Source organism: Amphiura filiformis, chromosome 6 (genome assembly GCF_039555335.1).
Source record: "Amphiura filiformis chromosome 6, Afil_fr2py, whole genome shotgun sequence".
NCBI lineage: Eukaryota > Metazoa > Echinodermata > Ophiuroidea > Amphilepidida > Amphiuridae > Amphiura > Amphiura filiformis.
The window spans coordinates 17741784-17763669 of NC_092633.1; the positions used below are offsets into that span (position 1 = coordinate 17741784).

General features: G+C 36.1%; 1 protein-coding gene across 3 annotated transcripts in view; it reads right to left on the reverse strand.

Moving 5' to 3' along the window:
• The window catches only part of LOC140155078 (uncharacterized), a 232851-nt gene extending 211377 nt beyond the window's left edge, over positions 1-21474 (reverse strand). For all 3 annotated transcript variants that reach the window (XM_072177766.1, XM_072177767.1, XM_072177768.1), the window contains exons 1-2: positions 21413-21474; positions 18134-18528 (exon numbers count right to left, since the gene is read on the reverse strand). In XM_072177766.1, coding sequence (XP_072033867.1) covers positions 18134-18478 — 345 coding nt within the window. In that variant the 5' untranslated portion in view covers positions 18479-18528; positions 21413-21474. The remainder of the gene's footprint in view (positions 1-18133; positions 18529-21412) is intronic.
• Positions 21475-21886: the final 412 nt, after the last annotated feature.

Below are 21886 nucleotides of genomic sequence, written 5' to 3' on the forward strand. Positions count from 1 at the left end.
CCGGAGAACAGCGTACAAAGTGTGCTGGTGGTTTGGTAATAATTACACTCTGAGTGTCGATCTTGTTCAATGCATGCATGCAGTGCTAGTTTCTAACTAGAGTATGTGCCAAGTACTGCACTGTACTTAAACCATATACAGGCTATGCGAATTGAAAAAAAGGATGTTAGTAACGATTGTCCTCTTCCAAGCTTATTCTAAATCCTGGTAATAGTTTCCACAGCTTAAATAAATCGTTGGAACACAATTTTAATTCTTTTTCCGAAAACAAAGAGTTGTTATCAGGTGAGAATTGTTGTACAAAGACTATGCATGATAGTACCATGCTGATATAATCATCCTTTTGGAACTATTTTAGAAAAAATGGTTTATTTTTGAACCAGTAAGATTCAGGTCTATCTATACCCCATGGCAGAGGGATAAACAGACCCCCAAATAGGTGCCTCTTTGATCACCAAGTGAGATGGGTAGTTCAGACGACTGGTGTTGAGAGAAAAGTACAATACTCTGTTTGGTGACTGACGTACATGTTAAGGTAATGCTGATTACATGTCAGCTTTGCTTGATTGTAGGCATTTATCTTCACATTCAAACAAGTATATTGAAAAGTAACACAATGCAGTGGCAGTTAAAATTCCATCAAATTGTACTACAAGTTTGGTAGTTCTTGAAGTCCTTTATATGTGTCCAAATAAGATCAATATTGAACATTGCTAGTCGGTGATATTGCTAACCAGAATACCTTAAAATTCATCAAATTTCAGACTGGATTTTTTTTTGAACAAGCATACATGTGCTAGAATTGGTACCACTAAGAAATTTGAAAGTAATCTAATAAGGACAAAATCTGACATTTAACAGTCACAAAAGAAGTACATATAGTGCAAATAAGGAAGTCCAATTTGGGGGAAAATGCACAATATGCACACGCAAGTAAAAACACTGGAATAGCCATTATTATTTGCATAACAGGTTATTTGGGAAATTGTATGGAAAAAAGCAAGTGCTATCATGATCAAATTTAACAATTTGTGCATACCAATTCAATTTGTGGAGCATTTTATTTTTATTTGTACAGAAAATCCTTGAATTGTGCTTGATGCTTTGAACTGATGAAACAGCATAAATGTGACACGATCATGTCCATTTTGACAATTGTGTTAAGGTACTATAATTATTACTTTATACAAACATTGGACTATCATATACTGAAAACACCAAAGGTCTAGCATACTTGGTTCTAAAGTTAATGAAATGTTGTGATTTCTAGATTTTCTAATGTATGTTCTTGTTTTTTACTCTATATTTTTCCCTTTCTCTCAATTTCAAATTTTTGTCTTTGGCCTCCATGGACCAGATCATGTCACAAATGACAAATGCTGAAAGTGGCCCTTCCTGCAAAGATGGTAACCCACAAAAAAAGTTTCAAGAAAGGACTATGATAGTAAGATAACAATGGAAATGTGGTTCTTAGGCAGGTAGGGTGCAGTGGCAGCACCAGGAAATTTTTTCGGGAGGCATTGAGGGGGAAAATGAATTTCAGGGGGGGGGGGGCATAATCAACAAATTTTGCGCACACTTGCCGCAACAAAAGTGAAAATTTTCGTAATTTTGGGTTTTTACTGGGGAAACAGGGGGAGGCAAGAGTTCTGACTGGGGCCTCATGCCTGGTAGGGTGATCTAGTTACAGGAACCTCATATCCATATTAATGCTAATTGTTAAATCCATATTATAACACTTCCATAAGACATAGAATTGTCTTTTTTTGGTATAAAATGTCAGTATTCAATGTCAGATATGTCCTATATTAATTTGGGCCCAAACAGACAAGGCAATACAAAGAAAATCGCTATTTAATACCAGCGCATATGTTGCCAATGCGAGCCACTCATACGAACGCGAGTCGTGTCGGTTCTTTTGATATGTCACAACTGCCCGCATGCCCTGTACATACTATGTTGTGTACATCATGAACATGTTTAACTAATATTTCCATCGTGATTATTCAAAATCTCGGATTTTAACAAAACTACAGTACCTCATGTCATGATTCTTGCACGGTATGTTATGCTAGTTTACTAAGTACATAACAATTGTGTAAAAAACAGAATATTGAAAAATATAGAGAGCGTCCTCCTCAGCAAATGTTATTGCTATTTTACCACTCCCCCATACACACACACACAAAAAAAAAATTGACAGATTTTATTGGTCACAATGGATCTCTGAAAGATCCATTTGGACATTTTACCAAAGTGAATCCACAAAATAATACTTGTGAATCTGGCAAAAATTACACTGCTCTTCAAATATCCAACTTTGTGACTAAATAAGCGCACTTGTAATTCTGTTCTGTTACTTGTGATTCTGTTCTGTCTAAGGTTAAAGCTCCAGAGGCAACTGCATCTATTTTTCCCTAAATCTATTTCCAACCATGAATATATTTATATTGCTCCATTTCTTTGACCTTATTTTCAACACAATTTAACATTTCCCCAAAAATGCCATAGGTTCCTCATTTTTAGATTCTAATGAATATTTTGAATAGATAATTTGCCCATTTTTTATTTTGAAAACCTAATTTATAATCATATTTTGGAAACATGAGAAATTTATGCGACTACATGGGAATTATACTGATGTAAAGTATGCTAAGTGCACATTTTATGTGTCTTTGGATAGAATTTCAACATCTCTCCCAGGAATATAACTTAGCCTTGCAACGAATAATTTCATTACTGAAAGATTCCATATATCTGAACAGATGCTCACATAAAAGCTATAATTTGAGAATCATACAATAACATAAAACTTGGTTATATTTCTTTCCTTAGGTTTTAATATGAAATACAAATTCATTATTGGAACCACCAGATACGAAATGTGAATTTTATACTTGCAAGACAATACTGCCAGCATAAATTGATAGTCTATAGTGTGTCTCACAAAGGTGAGCCCAAAAAAAAGTGTTTCTTGATTTCCATTCATTATTCTGGTTCGAACTATTGTGATTTTGACACATAAATGCTATGTCATAAAAAAAAAAACTTTATTTGTCTTTTTATTTAAGTTTTTTATCTTTAAAGTTGTTTTATCTTTTAAGTTCTTTTTTATCTTTTTAAGTTTTTTCTTTTAAGTTCTTTTAAGTTTCTTTTTTTTAGGGGGCCAATTAAAATTGTCCAAAGACCAATCTATAATCTATGCCAGAGGGAATGGGTGAATTTAGGAGTATCAAGTTGTGTTGTTTTCAGGAAAAGGGAGAACATAATGTTTTGCTAAAGGGAAAAAGGTAGAATTACGAAAATGTCAAATGTAGATATTGATGAGAAGGGAACACAAAATTTGTGCAAAAGAAGGGAGAAACACAATCTTTTCGGTGAAAACAGTGTAATAACCAAATTTGACCCACAAACATAGCTTCAAAATCCTAATCCACTTCTAAGGGTCATTTTCACTGAACAGGCAGGCACCAAATCTAAGGATTTTGCTCCAACTATACAGACAAATATATCAGAATTGTTTTCACATACAAAAAAGACTGACACCAGTACAAAATATTGTCCCCATGAAAGTCTTGCAATAAGACTACCTACTGCGCACAAAATGCTGTATGTGAGAACTCACGTCCCTAGGATTTTACCACTTCTTTTCAACTCAAAACTAATTTAGTAACCTAAAGTCCTGGGTTTGATTAGTTGGCAGGATCACTTTTTTTTTACTTGTCTCCTTTATTATTAGCGATTTTCAACCTGGTGAAAAGTTATGTTTGAAATCCCTGTCGATCATGCCACTGATTTACCATGCAAAAACCATCTTATTTTGCTTGATCACATCACATCTGTTGATTGGGATATACTATATTAATATCCTGAATTCCTGATAAGTTGTTTTGTTGGCATATATACACCCTCTCATTCTATAACCAGATGACAGTCTACAAGAAGCGTTACTTGCTCTGTGCATTTCATCTTCTGCTGATGTAATGTCAAATTGACAGTCTTTCAAGTGGGAGGTACATATGTATGTCATTAACAGGTTTGCACATCAAAAGCAACTTGTTGGCTTTTAACTTGATGTACAAAATTGTCCTCACCTCCCACACAAATAATGCATATATTGTGTCAGAAACCTTGGAAAACAGGATATGCAAAATGCACAAATCTTGTAAATTTTGTTATTTTTAAAAGAAATTGTCCAAAAATATAAGAATTACCGGTATACATTTTCATTTTTCAGGAGAATCTGACAATATCGATGATAACAATAATAAGATGCAAATGAAACATTGCATATCTACCATCATTTAGGAAAGAAAATAATTTGGTGCAATTAGATTTAAAATGATGACAGCCAATTGCAATATGTATCAGATAGTCCGGGCGTTTCACCTGTAAAAGTTGTGGGGGATGCTACACAATGTACAGTATATTACGTATACTTGAGAGTATATTAGAATAATGATTACGGCTGTAAAACACTGTAAAGCCCAAATGGACGTAGGACAAATTATTATTGACTGACCAAGTGTGCATATCACATACAAATTATACAAGCTCACTACTTTCTTCCAAATTAAAGCACCAGTATTTTCTTTATTTTCTAAAAAATATAAGTGAGACGAAAAACTTAATTTGCCCAATGATGAATAACAAAAATTCCCTATTGTGAACAAGTTTGCTACCTTTGTGGTGAAAACAAAGTTTTGTCATCTTTGGCAGCAAAAAAGATCTGTTTGACACCAAGCTTCCATGACCCCTGATAATCTAAAGATGCACCCCTGTGCAATGAAGAAACAGGCAGTCATGTTGGAACCCTTACATGATAAAATTATGAAGCCTATAATTTGACACAAGAAACAAAACGAGTTAGGCCCTATAATGTTGCACAGAATCAATGTTCATTTTCTTCATTCAGGGGCGTGAGTTGTAAATGGTGTAGCACCATCAGTCAAAAACATGAGTAAAAAGAAAACGAAAAAAGGTTTCACTGGCCAGGTTTCACTGGCCAGGTTTCAAACCCAAGACCTGTAGTGAAAGGCAACTATGATATAAAATTGGATCGGTTGAGCCCATATTTATTGGTCGAGCTATGAGTTTTAAAATATTGGACGAGAAGTAGTCGAGTCCATTATTTTACAACTCATAGTAGACCAATAAATATTGGGCGTAAAGCATCCAATTTTATCATTATTATGTTTGGGATCCAATATTTCCACATACTTGGATCCATCAAAACATAATAATGATATATCACTGGTTTTAATTATTTTGACCACCCTTTGCATCTAGATAATCACCCCTAAACTGGAATGGAATAGGCAGGACTGGCAGGTGTATCAATCAAGTAAATAGGCTACAGTATTAGATCATTCTAAACTAAAAAAATCAATCAAAATTGAGAAATAGCTACTTTAACATTGTCAAAAAAGTAAAATACAATTTAAATAAAACAATGTCCTCTCTCTTTGCCTTTAAATCAAAAACTTTTTCATTTCGATTGATCACGTCGCAATTCTGAGTTGACCTTCGCACACAAAATGTGATAGTTTTATTATTGCGTGCACATTTGAGGTTTGGCATTGTTTTCTTGTATCCTATCGAGCAACGCGTATCCGTAATTTGAAAGCTTGATCACAGATACACATTTCATCTATGTCTGGTGTGATCAGATTGCATGTCTATCTATCGTCTATAACAGCAATGACATTTACACGGGCATGTTGCAGCAACATTCATATAAGAATACAGTAACGAGATAGGGGGAATAGCCAACCTCACATTACATAGGAACCCTAGCAGGATAGAGGCAGATAATGTCATAGCCCACTAAAGTTAGACCAGGGGTGACACTTTACAGCTGTACTTCTGGATCAATAACCTTATCCCCTAAAGTCGCTCTTAAATAGTTTTATCTTTTCCAAGGGAGAAGGGGGAATGGATTTTACTTGTACCCAATGTTGGCGAATGTGACAAAAATAAGTGTTTGTAACTTTTCAAAAAGAAGAAAAATAAAGGGAATTCAAAAAGTTTTCATTTTTTAGAACAAAGCATGGTTGTAAGCTGGCCTTCAACAATGTTTATGCTGTTTATTCAGTGCAATGATAGCGGGATATAAAAGAGAAGGAAACCCACATTTTCAAAAATGTTTCATCATATTTGTTATTATTTTTTAAATGAAATACAAGCAGATGTTCTGGTAAGTAAGAACATGGTTCATATCTGGGTTCATTACCAGTATATTTACGATCCCCTAATATTTACGATCCCCTAATTGATATATTCTAAAGAAACAAATAATTATTTACTTATTGGTCTCCGGGATTGGTCTAAGCTTACATTTGACTTCCGATGACCTTGAAATGACATTGAAAACAATTGGCTTTCATTACTCTTCAAAAGTTCACCAAGTTTCATGAAAATCCAACAATCTTTGATTATCTGACCTCAGATGACCCCTGGTGATCTTGAAATGACCTTCAGTTTCTGTCTCACTAAATTTCATCACAATATTTATAAATTGGTTAAAAAAGTCACTTTTGTTAAAATCCAGCTACCTTTATTAATTTGACCTCAAATGACTTTCAACTTATGTGATACATACTGAAATTAATTTACACAAAGTTTCTTCACTAATAGAATAAATGTATGAGAAAATACCAGGAAAAACGAGAAATCAAAATGAAACATACACAAATTACACATACAGAGAACTTTTGAGCTCAGATGACCTTGAAATGATATTAAATTTGTGTGAGACATATTGATGACAACTTCCACCAACTTCTACTGAAATAGGATAAATGTGTAAGACAATTTATTAGAAATGAAAAACATAACCAAAATGGAACACCCCCCCCACACACACACACCCTCGAAATACACAGAAGGAATAAATTATCGCAATATTCCATTCTAACTGGAAAAAACCCATCCATCTGACAAGGAGAGGCAGCAGCAACATAGCTGGCCTTTTAGTGGGAGAGGGCAAAGCCAAAGTTCTGTTCCCCTTTGTAAATTTTTCATCCAATTTTTAGTAATTACTCTTTGCCATCCCAAATTTATTCCTGAAAAAATTCAACAGATAATAGCGTACAACAACAGAAGTCCATATTTATTGTGTCATTCTGGGTTAACTGTTAGCTTTACTTTAATAGCTATTTCAACTCTTGATTTCTTATTTGACTCTAAAACATGTAAGCTATCAGAGTACCCATCATTTTGATAGACATTCCTTGTTACCCCTACTTTCGTTTCCTTTTTGCTAATTTCTTTTTATTACAATGCAGTCTTTTAAGAGCCCTTTCTCCCTTGTCATGCATTCACTCATTCAGTTGTTTGCTTAAAAGTAGCTCCTAAATAAGGCACAGATTACAGAATTTGTTCACATGTGACAAGATACACTAGATCAAACCACAAGATCTTTACACAACAGCAATTAAAATGCATAACCAGTTGCCAGAGTTATTGACCGATTGCAATCCGAGGACGACATATTGCCCATTCAACCCCTAGTAGACACTCGGATCAATGCCAATTGAATGGAAAATAAACCCTTGCCTCTCAACTCAAACATGCAACTGTGATGTACAATCCTTTCTGTATAAAATTGCAGGATTTAAATCGGATTTCTTTGCAGATATACTAGAGGCTGATCCGATGTCTATACAATTTCTAGTTAATTGGTCTTGGCTTTCCAGGGTTATAGCAAAGGGCAGTAATTTAGTGTCTTATCATGCTCATAGCTCCTTAGCTTTCTATGCTATGTTCAAAATCTAATGTGTAATCTGCTTTTTGATCGAATATGCTTAGGCAGTCTCTTACACAAAGCAAACACTGGGGAGAGATTCTTATAAAAAGCTATGCTGAGAGGAACTTTTAGGAATCTATAATTTTGTCTTTGATTTTAATTTCAAAGAACATGGAGTTTCCTTTAGAAGAGGGGGTACTCAAATTTAAGTTTAAGTAGGGGTGTGCCGCTGATGAGAAATTGAGAATATGAAAGTGGACCCATCAATATACCAATTTTTCAAGATATTTGGACCCATTGATATACCAATTTTTGGCAGAATTTAACCCTAATTGTCAAATTTCAAAGATTTTGGCTAGTGCGGGACAAAATCAGGCTATTTTTTTGGATAAAAAATTGATATACCAGAAGGCTGAAAATGCTATACCCATGTTTACGGCAGGTCCCTTATTTGTACCGAGTCTGCCCAGAATAAGGCCTCTCCTTCCCCTCATTTCACCTAGAGATGGAAACAATGGCATGGCCTAAACCAAGCAGCCCCTTTGGAAATGACAGGAAAGTCCACATTTGCCTCCTTCTTGATAATCTTAATTGGGACTTGTCTGGATGTTGTTATTCATGTGTATTTGTTGCACAGAGCCAGTACATGGTACAATGTATTTGCTCTTTTTGTGTGTGTGTGTTTTTGGTTTTGTTTTCATTGCGACAAGTACTGCGTTTTCTATTCTCCAGTACAACAAACGATTTGCTTTACTGAAGTCTTGTTCTCCTCCATGCAACAACAAAACAAATGCAAAACATCCACCTATATACTGGCCCAAAGACAGTCTGAAGTCTTCATAATTATAATCCCATTTAACAATCTGTATTTCATAAGGCCTGATTCAGTTCAATGCAGTCACATTTTGAATTTCAGACTTCTTTTGGCCAATTCTTTATTCATACCATCTATGTAGAGGGAGTCATGTCCATATCATCAGACAATTAGAATATAAACATCCTCCTTGAATATGTCAAGTACACATCATTATATGCACTTGATCGATGAGAGAGGTGAAATAAGTAGGTTATATACAGCCTGTAGTCATACTGTCACTGATGACCAATAGCCCTTTTGTAAGGTGTCATTGCAGGTTAGCCTGTTATTCCCAATGCATGTTCGGAATTGAGAAAAACAGGCATTATGGTTATTATACCCGCATGCGAAGCATGAACGGGTATATTGCCATTCTGTGGTTTCATCTCCTTCTCCTCCTCCTCCTCCTTCTCCTCCTCCTCCTCCTTCTCCTATCAAACACATCATTCTGTCAAGGCTAGCGCTAAAACTACAAGGGCCCCAGGGCCCATATGTGGTACACTTATGGGCCCTACCCGTGGAAGTGCCTTTTGCCCATCTTGGCCCCAGAGGTCAAAGGTCACGGGCCCCAGGGGCCCAAATGTGAAAATACAAAGCACGCCATTTCTCATCAAATGAAGCAGCCTCAGGGCCCTGAGTTGGTCCAGTGATAGCCCTAGGGGTACTCTATATTTACAAATATACAAGAGCCCCATATGTTATATATTATGGGCCCCAGGGGCCCAAATGTTAAAATATGGTGCAACAGATTGACAAGCCTAGCTCTAAAAGTACAAGATCACTAGGGCTAATATGTGGCATATGTATGGGCCCTAAGTTGTAGATGTGCCTTTTGCCCATTTTGGCCCCAGATGTGCAAGGCTGGGGGCCCCAGGGCCCAGATTTTAAAACAAAGGGCCGGCCGTTTCTCAACAAATAAAGTTGCTACAGGGTTCAGATTTGGTACACAGATAGGTCTTTAGTATTATATTGTCTTATGTATATATAATCCCCATATGTCATATAATATGGGCCCCAGGGCCCCAAACGCTAAAACATAGGGCCGGTCGTTACTCAGTAAATAAAGCAGCTACAATGCCCAGCTTGAGTCTACTGATAGCACTTGAGAATCATACTTCAACATATGTACATGAGCCCCATAAGTCATATATATTGGGCCCCAGGGCCCCAAATGTTAAAACAAAGGGCCGGCCGTTTCTCATCATATAAAGCAGCTTTATGGCTCAGAGTTGGTACACAGTTTGCACCTGAGAACTACATTGTTATATGTACATATGAGCCCCATATATCACATAATATTGGCCCCAGGGCCCCAAACGCTAAAACGTAGGGCCGGCCGCTACTCAGTAAATAAAGTAGCTACAGTGGCCAGCTTGAGTCTACTGATAGCACTAGGAAATTATACTTCAACATAATTATGTACATGGGCGTCATAAGTCAAATATTATGGGCCCCAGGGCCCAAATGTTAAAACAAAGGGCGGGCCGTTTCTCATCAAGCAGCTTCCGGCTCAGAATTTGTACACAGATAGCATCTGAGAATTATATTGTTACTAACACCCACACACCCATCCACCCCACACACGTAGGACTAAACAGACAGATCGTATTATATCTTAATTGGAAATACCAGCGTGAAGCGTCAAGGCTGTTCCAATTAAATTACATACCCATTGGCTGTTCCATTTAATTTACATACTCCCTCTGAAATGGCCCCAAAAAGGCTGTTCCGTTTAATTTACATACTCCCTCTGAAATGGCTGTTCCATTTAATTCACATACTCCCTCTGGAATAGTTTCCCCTGAATCATATTGCTTAGCCTCACTGTAAGTAAGAGAGACTGACAACAGCAATCTATGGAGAGTAAGAGAGACGACTCCCCTGGGAGGGGACTTTTTACAATTTCTTTATTTTAAGTGCTACGACAGTGCAACCTACATTCAATTAAAGCTTGTGACTTGGACTTTCACTTTTTACACATACAATTTCTTTATTTTAAGTTCTCAGCAAATAAGGACTGTAAGTTTGGGTACACCGATAACATGCGGGTATAGCCGTATTTGTGTACAAATATATAGCCTTCTAGTTCTGAAGTGGCGTTATTATGAAGTGGCGTTGTTTTGAAAAATTGGGTTGGGGTACGGGTCAGGTTAGGGATGGGTTAGGATTAATGTTAATGTTATGCTTGGGTTTTTGCTGAATTTCAGAATACCACCCTTTTGGAATAATACCCCTTTGGGATAACAGGTAGGAACCATCATTACTTATCTTTAAATATCTGTGTAACAAATGTGACAAACCGTCTTTTCAAACAATTTGTGTGACTCAAAATGACTATCACAAAAACAGTACCCTGGTATATAATTTGAAAGAATCAAGCGATTCCTAAAACTCTTTCACACTTTGTGTGATTTATAAATTAATAGTTCTGTTTTCTTCATTTTACTCTGAAAAGATTTAGTTAGTCTCCAAAGTGACCTACAAAACTTGGAAGTTGGTGTACAAGAGACGTATGTAAAATGATGTTTAACCCTAACGCCCAAAGGGCATTTTGCTGACATGATGGTAAAGAAGGGAGGAATAAAGAGAGAAAACAAACAAAGAATTTGTTTGCTCTGGGTGGGATTCGAACCCAAGACCCAGTGAAAGCATGCCTATATATCACTCAGGATGTGTAGCATGCCTATATATCACTCAGGATGTGTAGGCCTTATTTGTCCAAATTTTCACGCGCTCGGCAAGCAATTGTTTCAAGAATGGGGGAGCATTATGTATTCTTAGCCCCTGAGCTACGCCACTGCCCGCGTCTAAGATATTCTTGGGTGGGGGTGTTGTTTCTTGCCCCGGGCGCTACCAACCCCACTGGGCAGGACTACTGACTGAACTCGTCTTAGTGACTACATTGTACTACACTCTCTACATTGAGTACATTCAGTACAAAACAAATGTTAAGGTTTGCTTGACTTTAAGGGCTCGGATAGCGACGTATCCACATATTTTTTGTGGGACTTGAGAGCACATCAGACATATATCGAATTGCATTTTGAAAACGAGGAATGTCCTTCTGATATCAAATAATTTTGATTTTTTGAAATTCGTGATATATTCGTGTTTTTTTGCAGTAGAACATAATTATTGAAAAAGCTGGGCCAGTAAATTTATTGCAGGGCCACTAGATCTGCCATTTCACTGGCCCGAAGGGCCAGTAGAAAACTGAAACCTAAGTCTGTCCCTGCTTAGTTCACTGAACAATGAATGCAGAAGTCATTTAAAAATCACAATAGGCAAAAATATTCAACACAGCATCTTGGCTTCAACAGCGTAACAGCGTTCCTTGTAGCATTCACCAGGCAATGCTGCCATTGAGTTAATTGGTTATGAATTGCACCACTCGACAAATAGCCACAAGAGATTAAATTTCCGCAAACTGGAGTTATTAAGCTATCATTAAATTAGGTATGGGTACAGAAAAGGGGTAACAAAACATAAAATAGAAATGGTAAATGCTTAGTTCATGGCACAATATGCATGGTGTGCATACACAGAAAAAATATCAATCAGGTCTTTGTTGTTTTATTTTGATGTTACGATTATCAATCCACTCTCCCTCTCCCTCCTCTCCCACTTACTTGCTCACTGACCCACACGCCTGCCCACCATTTCTGTACGGTACTCACTCGCACGCACACTACCTCATTCCCTTGCACACCCATTCAATTTTACATTGATCAGTGCCATCTCATAGCCTCTGAATAGTCCAAATTATTTTAATTGCAGGAAATGTAGCATGGAAGGAACTGGACATGATGTAGTATTGAGTACACTTACTTCTATTACTGATGACATCTTTTTTCATTGTGTCAATAGCCATTAGAACATGAGCTAGAAAAGGAAACCCAGGAGCCTAATGAACAAGGCTAAATAGACAATTCACTGCCAAGAATAATACATCTATTGAGAAATTCAAGTTCTGCTTATTTGCATTCAGATTTCAGTCAAAAATGTTTAGGCACACAGGCAACATAATTTAAACTAAATTTTACAAACATGGCATTAGCATTGGCACTATATGGCTTTAAGTTAGTGTGCTAAATTCAATTAGCTACATTTGAATACTAATAGCAGCAGAGCATGACAAGAGGCTGTGAAGACTAGGCGCCTGACTGCCAGCCAGTATTGTACATTTATATTGCAAGGGCTCTTGATATAGTGCACAAAAAGATGTTGCATGGGAGTAACAACCTTGATATACACAACTTATGTCTAGCGCAATGTCATTGGAGTCCAGGTTTACTGTAAAGGGATACTTTTAGATACTATATCACCATACAAGTCCATTTGGCTTCCTCAGTCAAGATTAGTAGCGTCCACATGTGATAGTGATACACACACGATTATAAGAACCAACTTTTATGCCGGTTTCACTGGTGTGTGGAGATTTGCTGTGTTTTTCATCAAAAGCAGTGTATCTTAGGACAGCAGTGGCATAGCGTCATAGGGGCATGTGACTGTGGCCTGTGCCCCCCCATCAGGCCTGGTACTCCCCACAATTCGATGACTCGAGCTACGCCGGTGTAGGCCAGTCACTTCACGCTACATCGGGCACAGACGCTACTGTCTTGAGAAAGCCAAAATTCAATAAAATTCTGGAGGAAATATTGATTTTTGAAGACCAAAGCAAGGAGCCATCCTGACATGTCTGGTATGATTTGGGTATAAAATAAGGATGTAAAAAAATCTGGAATATCTCAAAAAGTTACTGTGTATTAAACTTTATGCCCATTTTGTGAGAGTAGGTCACATATATTGTACTTTTTATTTGCAACTTGCATTCTGATAGTCCATGGTATATCATCTTTAAAAGTTTTGTGTTTTTTTCTGTCCTTCTTTATTATTGTTATTGTTGTTTCAACCAAACTGAAAACAGCATATGATGAAATTGAACTTTATTTTTTAAAATTATATTGAATTTATAAGTAGATAATATTTCTACAAGCCCACTGTCGCGGTTATCACAGTACCGGTGCAGACTGTCCCTGTATGAGTGGTCAAGTTTTCGTGAGATGTTTCTCTAATTTGATTACTTTTTAATATCTTCAGTAGATAGCAACTTAAATCCATGAAAACTGTGCACTGTGCACTGTGATACAACTTTGCCATAAAAGCAATTATGTGGACACAACAGGGTCATCAGTAACAGGCTAAATTTTACGCTTTCAAGACCAGTGCAAAGAAATTATTGTTCCTCATTGTAACACTCATTCCCTTCACCTGAAAAGCTTTGGAAATGAAACACTCTTTTGTTGAAACACTTGTCAAAATTTGCAACTTGTTTGAGATGTTTGAATACTTTTTAATATCTTCAGTAGATAGCAACTTAAATCTGCGAAAACTGTGCACTGATTTCTGAGCACTCTGCCAGAAATGCATTGTGTACACAACAGGGTCAGCAGTAATAGGCTAAAGCTTACCAAAAATTTTAAGCTTCAAAGACCAGCATAAAAAATTTATTGTTCCTCAAAGGATGAGTTGGATGTAATCACAACTTACACAATTTCCTTTCACCTGAAATCTTTTGGAAGTGAAACACTATTTTGTTGAAACCCTTGTCAAAATTTAAACTTTTGACTCCAGTAAACCAAAGATGTGCGTACTGTGTTTGTAGTGAGAGTTAAAGGCACTATATCAGTGACTTGCTAAAAAATCCTACAAAATCTTATTTTTGTAATTTTGCAAAGAGTATAACTGTGCCAATGCCAACATACCCTGCAAGTGATGAAACACCACCTACATTTTGTAATAAGGGTATTCATCAACACTGCCATTTTCTTCCTTTCTGCCAATTCTTTTACATGAAAAAACACTTAATGATAATTTTATTGACATGTCCTTCACTTTTAAGCTATTCCCAAAAAAATCTAATTACTGATAATAATTTAAAAGAAGATAAGGATCAGACTTTTGTGCATTTCTTGATGTCTATTACAGGTTTTTTGGTTTTTTTTTCCATTACACTTGTTACATTTTTTGCTGTCAAAAATCATGCAAAAAGGCAGATCCTTACATTAAGACTCAAAGTTAATAATCGCAACATCCAATTCATTGCACATAATTGCATCACAAACACATTTTCCTTGACAACATTACAAGAACGAAATTGCCTTTCACTGATACCTTAGAATATCATGTGGCTTCAGGCTCAGCATTAAAATGTAGGTCATGTCAATGTTATGCCTCAAGTGATAATAAATAAGTCAACTCATCTAATTACTATTAAAGGCATATGAAGACCAGGTAAATATCATCGGAAGACTCCAGTCATGTTGATTAACCATGCATAGTATTGGATTAGAGAAGAGGACCTTTACAGGGTTTCCCAAAAAAGCTCCACAGATAATTTCTTTGTATTGCTTACACTTGCATTTAATCATTTTAACACCTACAAATTTTATTGGGGGAGGGGGATTTGGGGGAAATGCTCACTGATGGTATTTTTGAAATGAAAAATTCGGCAAAAACAGAAGAAAATAGCAGTATCGACAAAGTTGAAAGCCCATTCAAATACATGTAGCTTATTTCTCTGTAGAGAAATTTAAACACATTCATCATAAAATATGAGTCTTATTTTGTCTTAAGGGATCCAAAATGAGCGTTTATTGCGTTTACAGTATTTTTGTGGGACATGAGAGCACCTCAGACCTATCGAATTGCATTCTGAATACGAAGCATGTCTTTCTGATATCAAATAATTTTCATTTTTAAAAATCACAATATAATACACATTTTATGACAAATTAAAAAAATTTGATATTTTTCAATTTTTTGATATATAACAGTCCTCGAAGTAAATTATGTAAATCTAATGATATATTCTTAAAGTGTATGTAGCAGGGAGGAAAAGCCGACGGTCAATTCAATTGAAAATTTTGACCTTTCATATTGAAGATATGGATTTTTTCCCAAAAAGACCTAATTTTTTTTGGTGTTTTGGGAAAAAAATCCATATCTTCAATACTGAAAGGTCAAAATTTTCAATTGATCGTCGGCTTTTCATCCCACCTACATACACTTTAAGTATAAATCATCAGATTTATAAATTTCACTTCAAGTACTGTTAAATATCAAAAATATCAATTTTAATGATTTGCCATAAAATGTGTATTAAATTGCGAATTTCAAAAATCAAAATTATTTGATATCAGAATGACATTCTTCAGATTCAGAATGCAATTCGATATGTCTGATGTGCTCTAATGTCCCAAAATAAATACTGTCCAAACGTCATACCCCAGCCCTTAAATAAATGTATGGCTTTTATCTTATGGCAGGCTATTATCATGATTATAGCACATCAGAGCACATACATTATATATGACACAAGTGCCAAAATCGTAATTTTGATGATTTTTATGATCCTCTGGATGAGCAAATCACTGAATAGGTGGTAAACAATGATGACATGTTCATTTCACTTTGATTCCCATTGTTTAAAATCATGATGAGTCGCTATTTATTAGACTTTAGAAAGCCCCTACACATATTGGGCCCATCTGTTAGATGGGTGGATGCATACATTGTAGAGTCATAGAGTCAAGGTCAGGCAGTAGTCACAAGTATTTTGTCTAGTAATAACAATTCATTAAATAGATAAATAAATAATATTAGCCATTATACTATTACTTCCAATCTTGTTGGTGCCAGTGATACCTTGCACTAATAATGGTCAACATCAATTCTAAATACATATGTATAACCAATCACTTAATCCTAACCTTAATCTCTTAGTCCTAATCCCAACCCAACCCTTATCCTAAACCTTAAATTCTTACCATCATAGCCATAATGGTGACCATCCAGAACAAACCCAGTCTAAAGTTGCCAGTGCTTATATCAGAGATATTGAACAATAAAGCTTACAGAAATATTACAGAAAACAAAGGAATTTTAAAAGCAAAAATTAGCTTTTGTGAGCCATTTCCCAAGCAATTATGATGTCATTTTAAAGCTTGTTTTGTGGAGATTTCTACTGTTCAATAACCTAAGAAACTCAAAATTGTGACTTTACAAGTAGGTTTATCATGGATTGTCACAATTACAACTTTAATCTCTTAACCCTAACTCTAATCCTAACCCTAACTCAAATCCTAACCTAATCCTAATCTTAACTCTAACCCCAATTCTAATCCTAACCATAATCCTAACCCTAATTCCAATCCTAACCTTAACCTAATCCTAACCGTAATCCTAACCTATTAAACCTACTCCAACTTTAACCATATCAGTTAATCCTTATCCTCTCCCATCAAATATTTGTCCCCATTAAGGGATCTGGAATGAGTGTTTTGAGCGTTTCGACAATATTTTTTGTGGGACATGAGAGCACATCAGACATATCCAATTGCATTCTGAATACGAAGAATGCCTTTCTGATATCAAATAATTTTCATTTTTTGAAATTCACTATAAAATACAAGTTTTATGACAGATTATTAAAATTTGATATTTTTCACATTTTTGATATAGAACAGTCCTCGAAGTAAATTTTATAAATCTAATGATATATTCTTAAAGTGTATGTAGCTGGGATGAAAAGCCGACGATCAATTGAAAATTTTGACCTTTCATAATGAAGATATGGATTTTTTCCCAAAAAGACTTAATTTGTTTTGGTGTTTTGGAAATCTTCAGTACGAAAGGTCAAAATTTGCAATTGATAGTCGGATTTTCATCCCACCTACATACACTTTAAGTATAAATCGTCAGATTTATAAAGTTTACTTTGAGTACTGTTAAATATCAAAAATATCAAATTTTAATCATTTGCCGTAAAATGTGTATTACATTGCAATTTCAAAAATCAAAATTATTTGATATCAGAAGGACATTCTTCGTATTCAGAATGCAATTTGATATGTCTGATGTGCTCTAATGTCCCACAATAAATACTGTCCAAACGCTCATACCCCATCCCTTAAATTGATACAATATTTTTATGTAGAAATGCTTCAGGGCATTGCATTTTTCAAAAGGACTAAAGAATGAAAATGACAAAAATAAGTATTGGTAAGATTTTGATTCAGACATCAAGCAAACATGGGCAAATGACAATTTGCACTTTTTCAGTCATTTGTTCACTGAAAACATACCGGTATGGGGGCATTTATTTATTAGAGTAAATAGGGTAATTATAATCCAGATTTCATACCACTTTAAAACATTTCATTTTATTTTTTGCTCAAAATTTTGCTGGGGTAGCCAAAATATATGTTACTGACTTCCAAATGATATTTACCCCTAAAAAACCCCTCCTTTATCAATTTATCCCTCACATAATACCCACTCCCTCTTGCAAAAGTTCAAGGGGTGAACTGCTGATTTATTGGTGTACAATAGTTTCCTACAACTAAATGCATAAAAGTGTTGCTTTCAAATTTGGGGAAAATGTTTTGTATAGACCTGTGAAAACCATTGACCTACCGATCTAACTTCACGGTAATTAACTTTCTTCTATGCTTCAAAGCCTAACTTACCAGCATAGCAGCCCTGGTTCTGTCTCGCCTATCCTGACGCATGGTATTCACATCAGGTGAGTCTAGTGATAGATAGGTGGCAGCATTCAACATACTATCCAAAGAACTGCTACCATCCCTAAATGTTTCCTCCCTGGATGTGGGTTCCCCAGCAATGGTGGCAGCATTCAGCAGGGTTGACTCCAAGGCATCAGTAGCTGCATCCTTGGTTGCGTCCTCCTTGGATGATGGCTCCATTTCTGTATTCACATTGGTGGCAGTATTGGGCTTACTACATGTACTTAATGAATCTAGACCATCACTTGTGTCATCCTCCTTGGATGAGGACTCACTTGTTTCACTCATATTGAGGAATCAAAGTTTTGCTCTAATCCAATGATAAGTTTCTGATGTTTCTGTAACATGCAAAACAAGACAATTATGTTATAATTTACTTCAATATTGTACAATAATACTGATTTGAGGGGCATTCTAATGTTCAGTAAAAACAGCCTGGTGTTGTCACTTCCTATTCAAAGGTGTATTGCATGATCGTTCCCAAAGTCAAATGACCCCCCCCCCTATTTTTTTAATTACAAAAGCACCTCTTTTTCAACATTTCAAGAACACACACAAGAAACACCTGCTTGGATTAATTTTCTTCTCCAAGGAGAACTCTGATTGCCCTTTTTATATAGGCCCGGCGGGTCATTATAAAGCCGATGAAAAAAGTCCCATGGACAGGCCTCCAGAAAATTTTCTGCTGTCTGGGAACTTGATGAAAAGTGCTAGAAACTTTCTGTGAAATAAATGAAATAGGCCTATGTGTGCGTAGGATACATCACAAGCACGAAGCGCAAAGTCCTAACAGCCGGGTCCAGGGAAGCTCTCAGGGTTTAGATGCTCTCTCGTGCAATCTGACCCTTATTTTGGAACAGTTTTCTATCAAAATTTACACCCTTTTTCACAAAAAACACAACTTAAAATTTCAAAGTATTACTGTCAAAACTCACAAATTTTCAACAATGTTGTCAGTTTTTTGTCGTAAGTCATAGAACATATAGTATATGATTGTCTCATCTAGGGCTCAACTGATTATTGGATTGGATATCGTATCGACCCAATATGTTCGATATCCGTATCGGATCGGATGTCGGTAAAAAAAATTCAAAAAACAAATTTTTTTTATATTAAACATTTTTTTAGATGTTTTCTGCTACTTTGAAGAACCACTGGACCTATTCTGAAGGGCTAGGATTATTCACAGTTATTTTGAAGAAAAAATTGGAAACAAATTACAGTTTGTTATCCTTAATTATATATGCAAACCATTAACTTGTGTTTACCTCTTCATCTATCACATATTATAATAAATGCATGGAAAACCAATGTACCGTATCTATAATATGTGATAGATGAAGAGGTAAACATTAGTTATGGTTTGCATATAGGATAACAAACTAATTTTTTTGTAATTTTTTTCTGATTTTTTTTAATGTTTTTCAAATTAACTTTGAATGATCCTGAAATTTCATAATAGGTCCAGTGGTTCTCCAAAGTCGCCTCAAGTTCTTTCTGGGAACGCCGTTCCAGCATTCCAGCAGTTTTTGGAGGCCTGCCCATGGACTCAGGGGCCAAACTGGATAAGTCCTTAGTGACGTAAACGGGTGGAAACAAACCCTGGAAACAAATCGAGTGAGTTGCTGCATATTAGGAAGGCAAACAAGTTTCACTAACTTTCAGAGTATATTTACTCGAGAACTCTTGCTTCAAATTTGCACACAAGAGTTGCATTCCATGCTAGAGTACATGTAGGCCTATGTTGCTATATTGGTCAGTCAGCGTTGACTTTTTTTGCAACAGATGTTATTTATTCTGTTTAAATTTGGATGAAAAGTTATTTTGATGAATCAATTGTATCTTTTGAGTAAAATAACATTGCCTATTTGGAACAGTTCAAAATGTTGCTGAAGTGCAATTCCAGGAACATTTTTGATGCAATTGACCGACCGTCTTGATCCCGGTCTTGATAAGCTTTGTTTACTTCTGAACATCCATTGCTTTACATGGTGTCACGCTTCAGCGTGACTAGATTTCAAATGAAATTGGTCTCTAGCCTCGAATGCGAAGCTTATCGGTGAGCTTGCTTGAGAAGTCTAGCCATGAGTTTGCTCACCAATAGCTTCACATTCAAGACCATTGCATTCAAAATCTAGTCATACTTCAGCAAAATTTTAGACTACCTATATTCAAAATAGGCAAATTTTACTCAAGTCAAAAGATACAGTTGACTCATTACTTTTATCCAAATTTCAACATCAACACACTTTAAAGGGGCATTTCGTGATCCACAGCCTCATCCCCCCACTTTTCCCAAAAAAAGTTGAGATTTTTACACCGCTGGATACCTCTGGCTACATGTTTGTGTACCAAATATTTCTTGCAGATTAATTCGTTTAGCAAAAATATCGCCAAATTTGAATTTCGTTCTGGTGCACCAGAACGAAATTACAACACATTGTCTATGGAGCAGTGCAATACACATAATCATGCATAACTCGCAAACGCAAAATCGGAATCAACTGAAATTTTGGAAATAAGCTTTTTTCGTGGATATCTACTGAAAATGTCATAAAAAGAGGATGCTAGGATCACGAAATCCTCCTTTAACATCCGTTGTAAAAAATGTCAACGCTGTCCGATCGAAAAAAAAAGCAACGTACTCTAGCATAGAATGCGTAAAGTCATGTGCAAATTCTAAATTAGAGTAACAAAATAAAGCAAATTATGTGGCTAGACTTCTCGAGCAAAGTACCCTCCTCCTCTCCTGACATACACCTGATTCTGCTTCTGGTTGAGTCAGCATTGCCAGATATACTGTACTTCACTTTTGCGGTCAATGGTATGCGCAAATTAAGGCATCGCATCACGAAAAACAGCTAGTTATTTTTGAATATTTTTCTACTGATTACTGTCGCAGTTGCTTCCCGGGATTTGCATATCATAATTAATCATATTATCAGGGAGTTAAAGCTTTCTATGAAGTATTAGTAGCCATGTTTATTCAATTGACTATGTTTATTTTAAATGTATTAAACTGCAATGGTGCTGAATTCAACAAGTACCCACACCCAATGAATGTTTGTAATGTACATGATGTAAGCTTAAATAAAGCTGAAGTCAACTTCACAGTCAACTACGCATTCTGAAAATTCTGAATAGAATTGGAATTCTGACACCATCTTTTACACATCTCAATCATAAATATGACATTCAATGTTATCAACAAAATTGACTTACTCAGAAAATTATGCGTAATTATGAATTTCTTGGCCAACAAAAATACTGTTTTGACGACGAGCATGCACTGCTTACGCCGCGCCCGTCGCCCACTTAAGGGAACAAACCAAAAGATCGATGACGTCCTATTTAAACGTAACTAGTTTCGTTTCTCGGCCGACCCCCTCCCTCTCTGCCAGAAACGTAGGCACTACCAATGAAAAATTTGGGCCGTTTTTAAAGGTATAGGCCTAGGGATAAAAAATGGGGCATTATGATAGAGTTGCCCCGAGTATCAACAATGTGGATGGATAAATAAAGCCGGCATGTTCAGGCCCGTACGCAGGATTCCATTTGGGGGGGGGGGTGCTGATTTGAAGAAGTGGACCTTTTTCCAAGGGGAGGCTAAGGGGAGAGGGGCAATTTGGCGAAAAGTGGATTTTTTTCCCCAAAATTTGAACCTTTTTTGTCCAAAAAGCGTAAAAACCCGGCTTT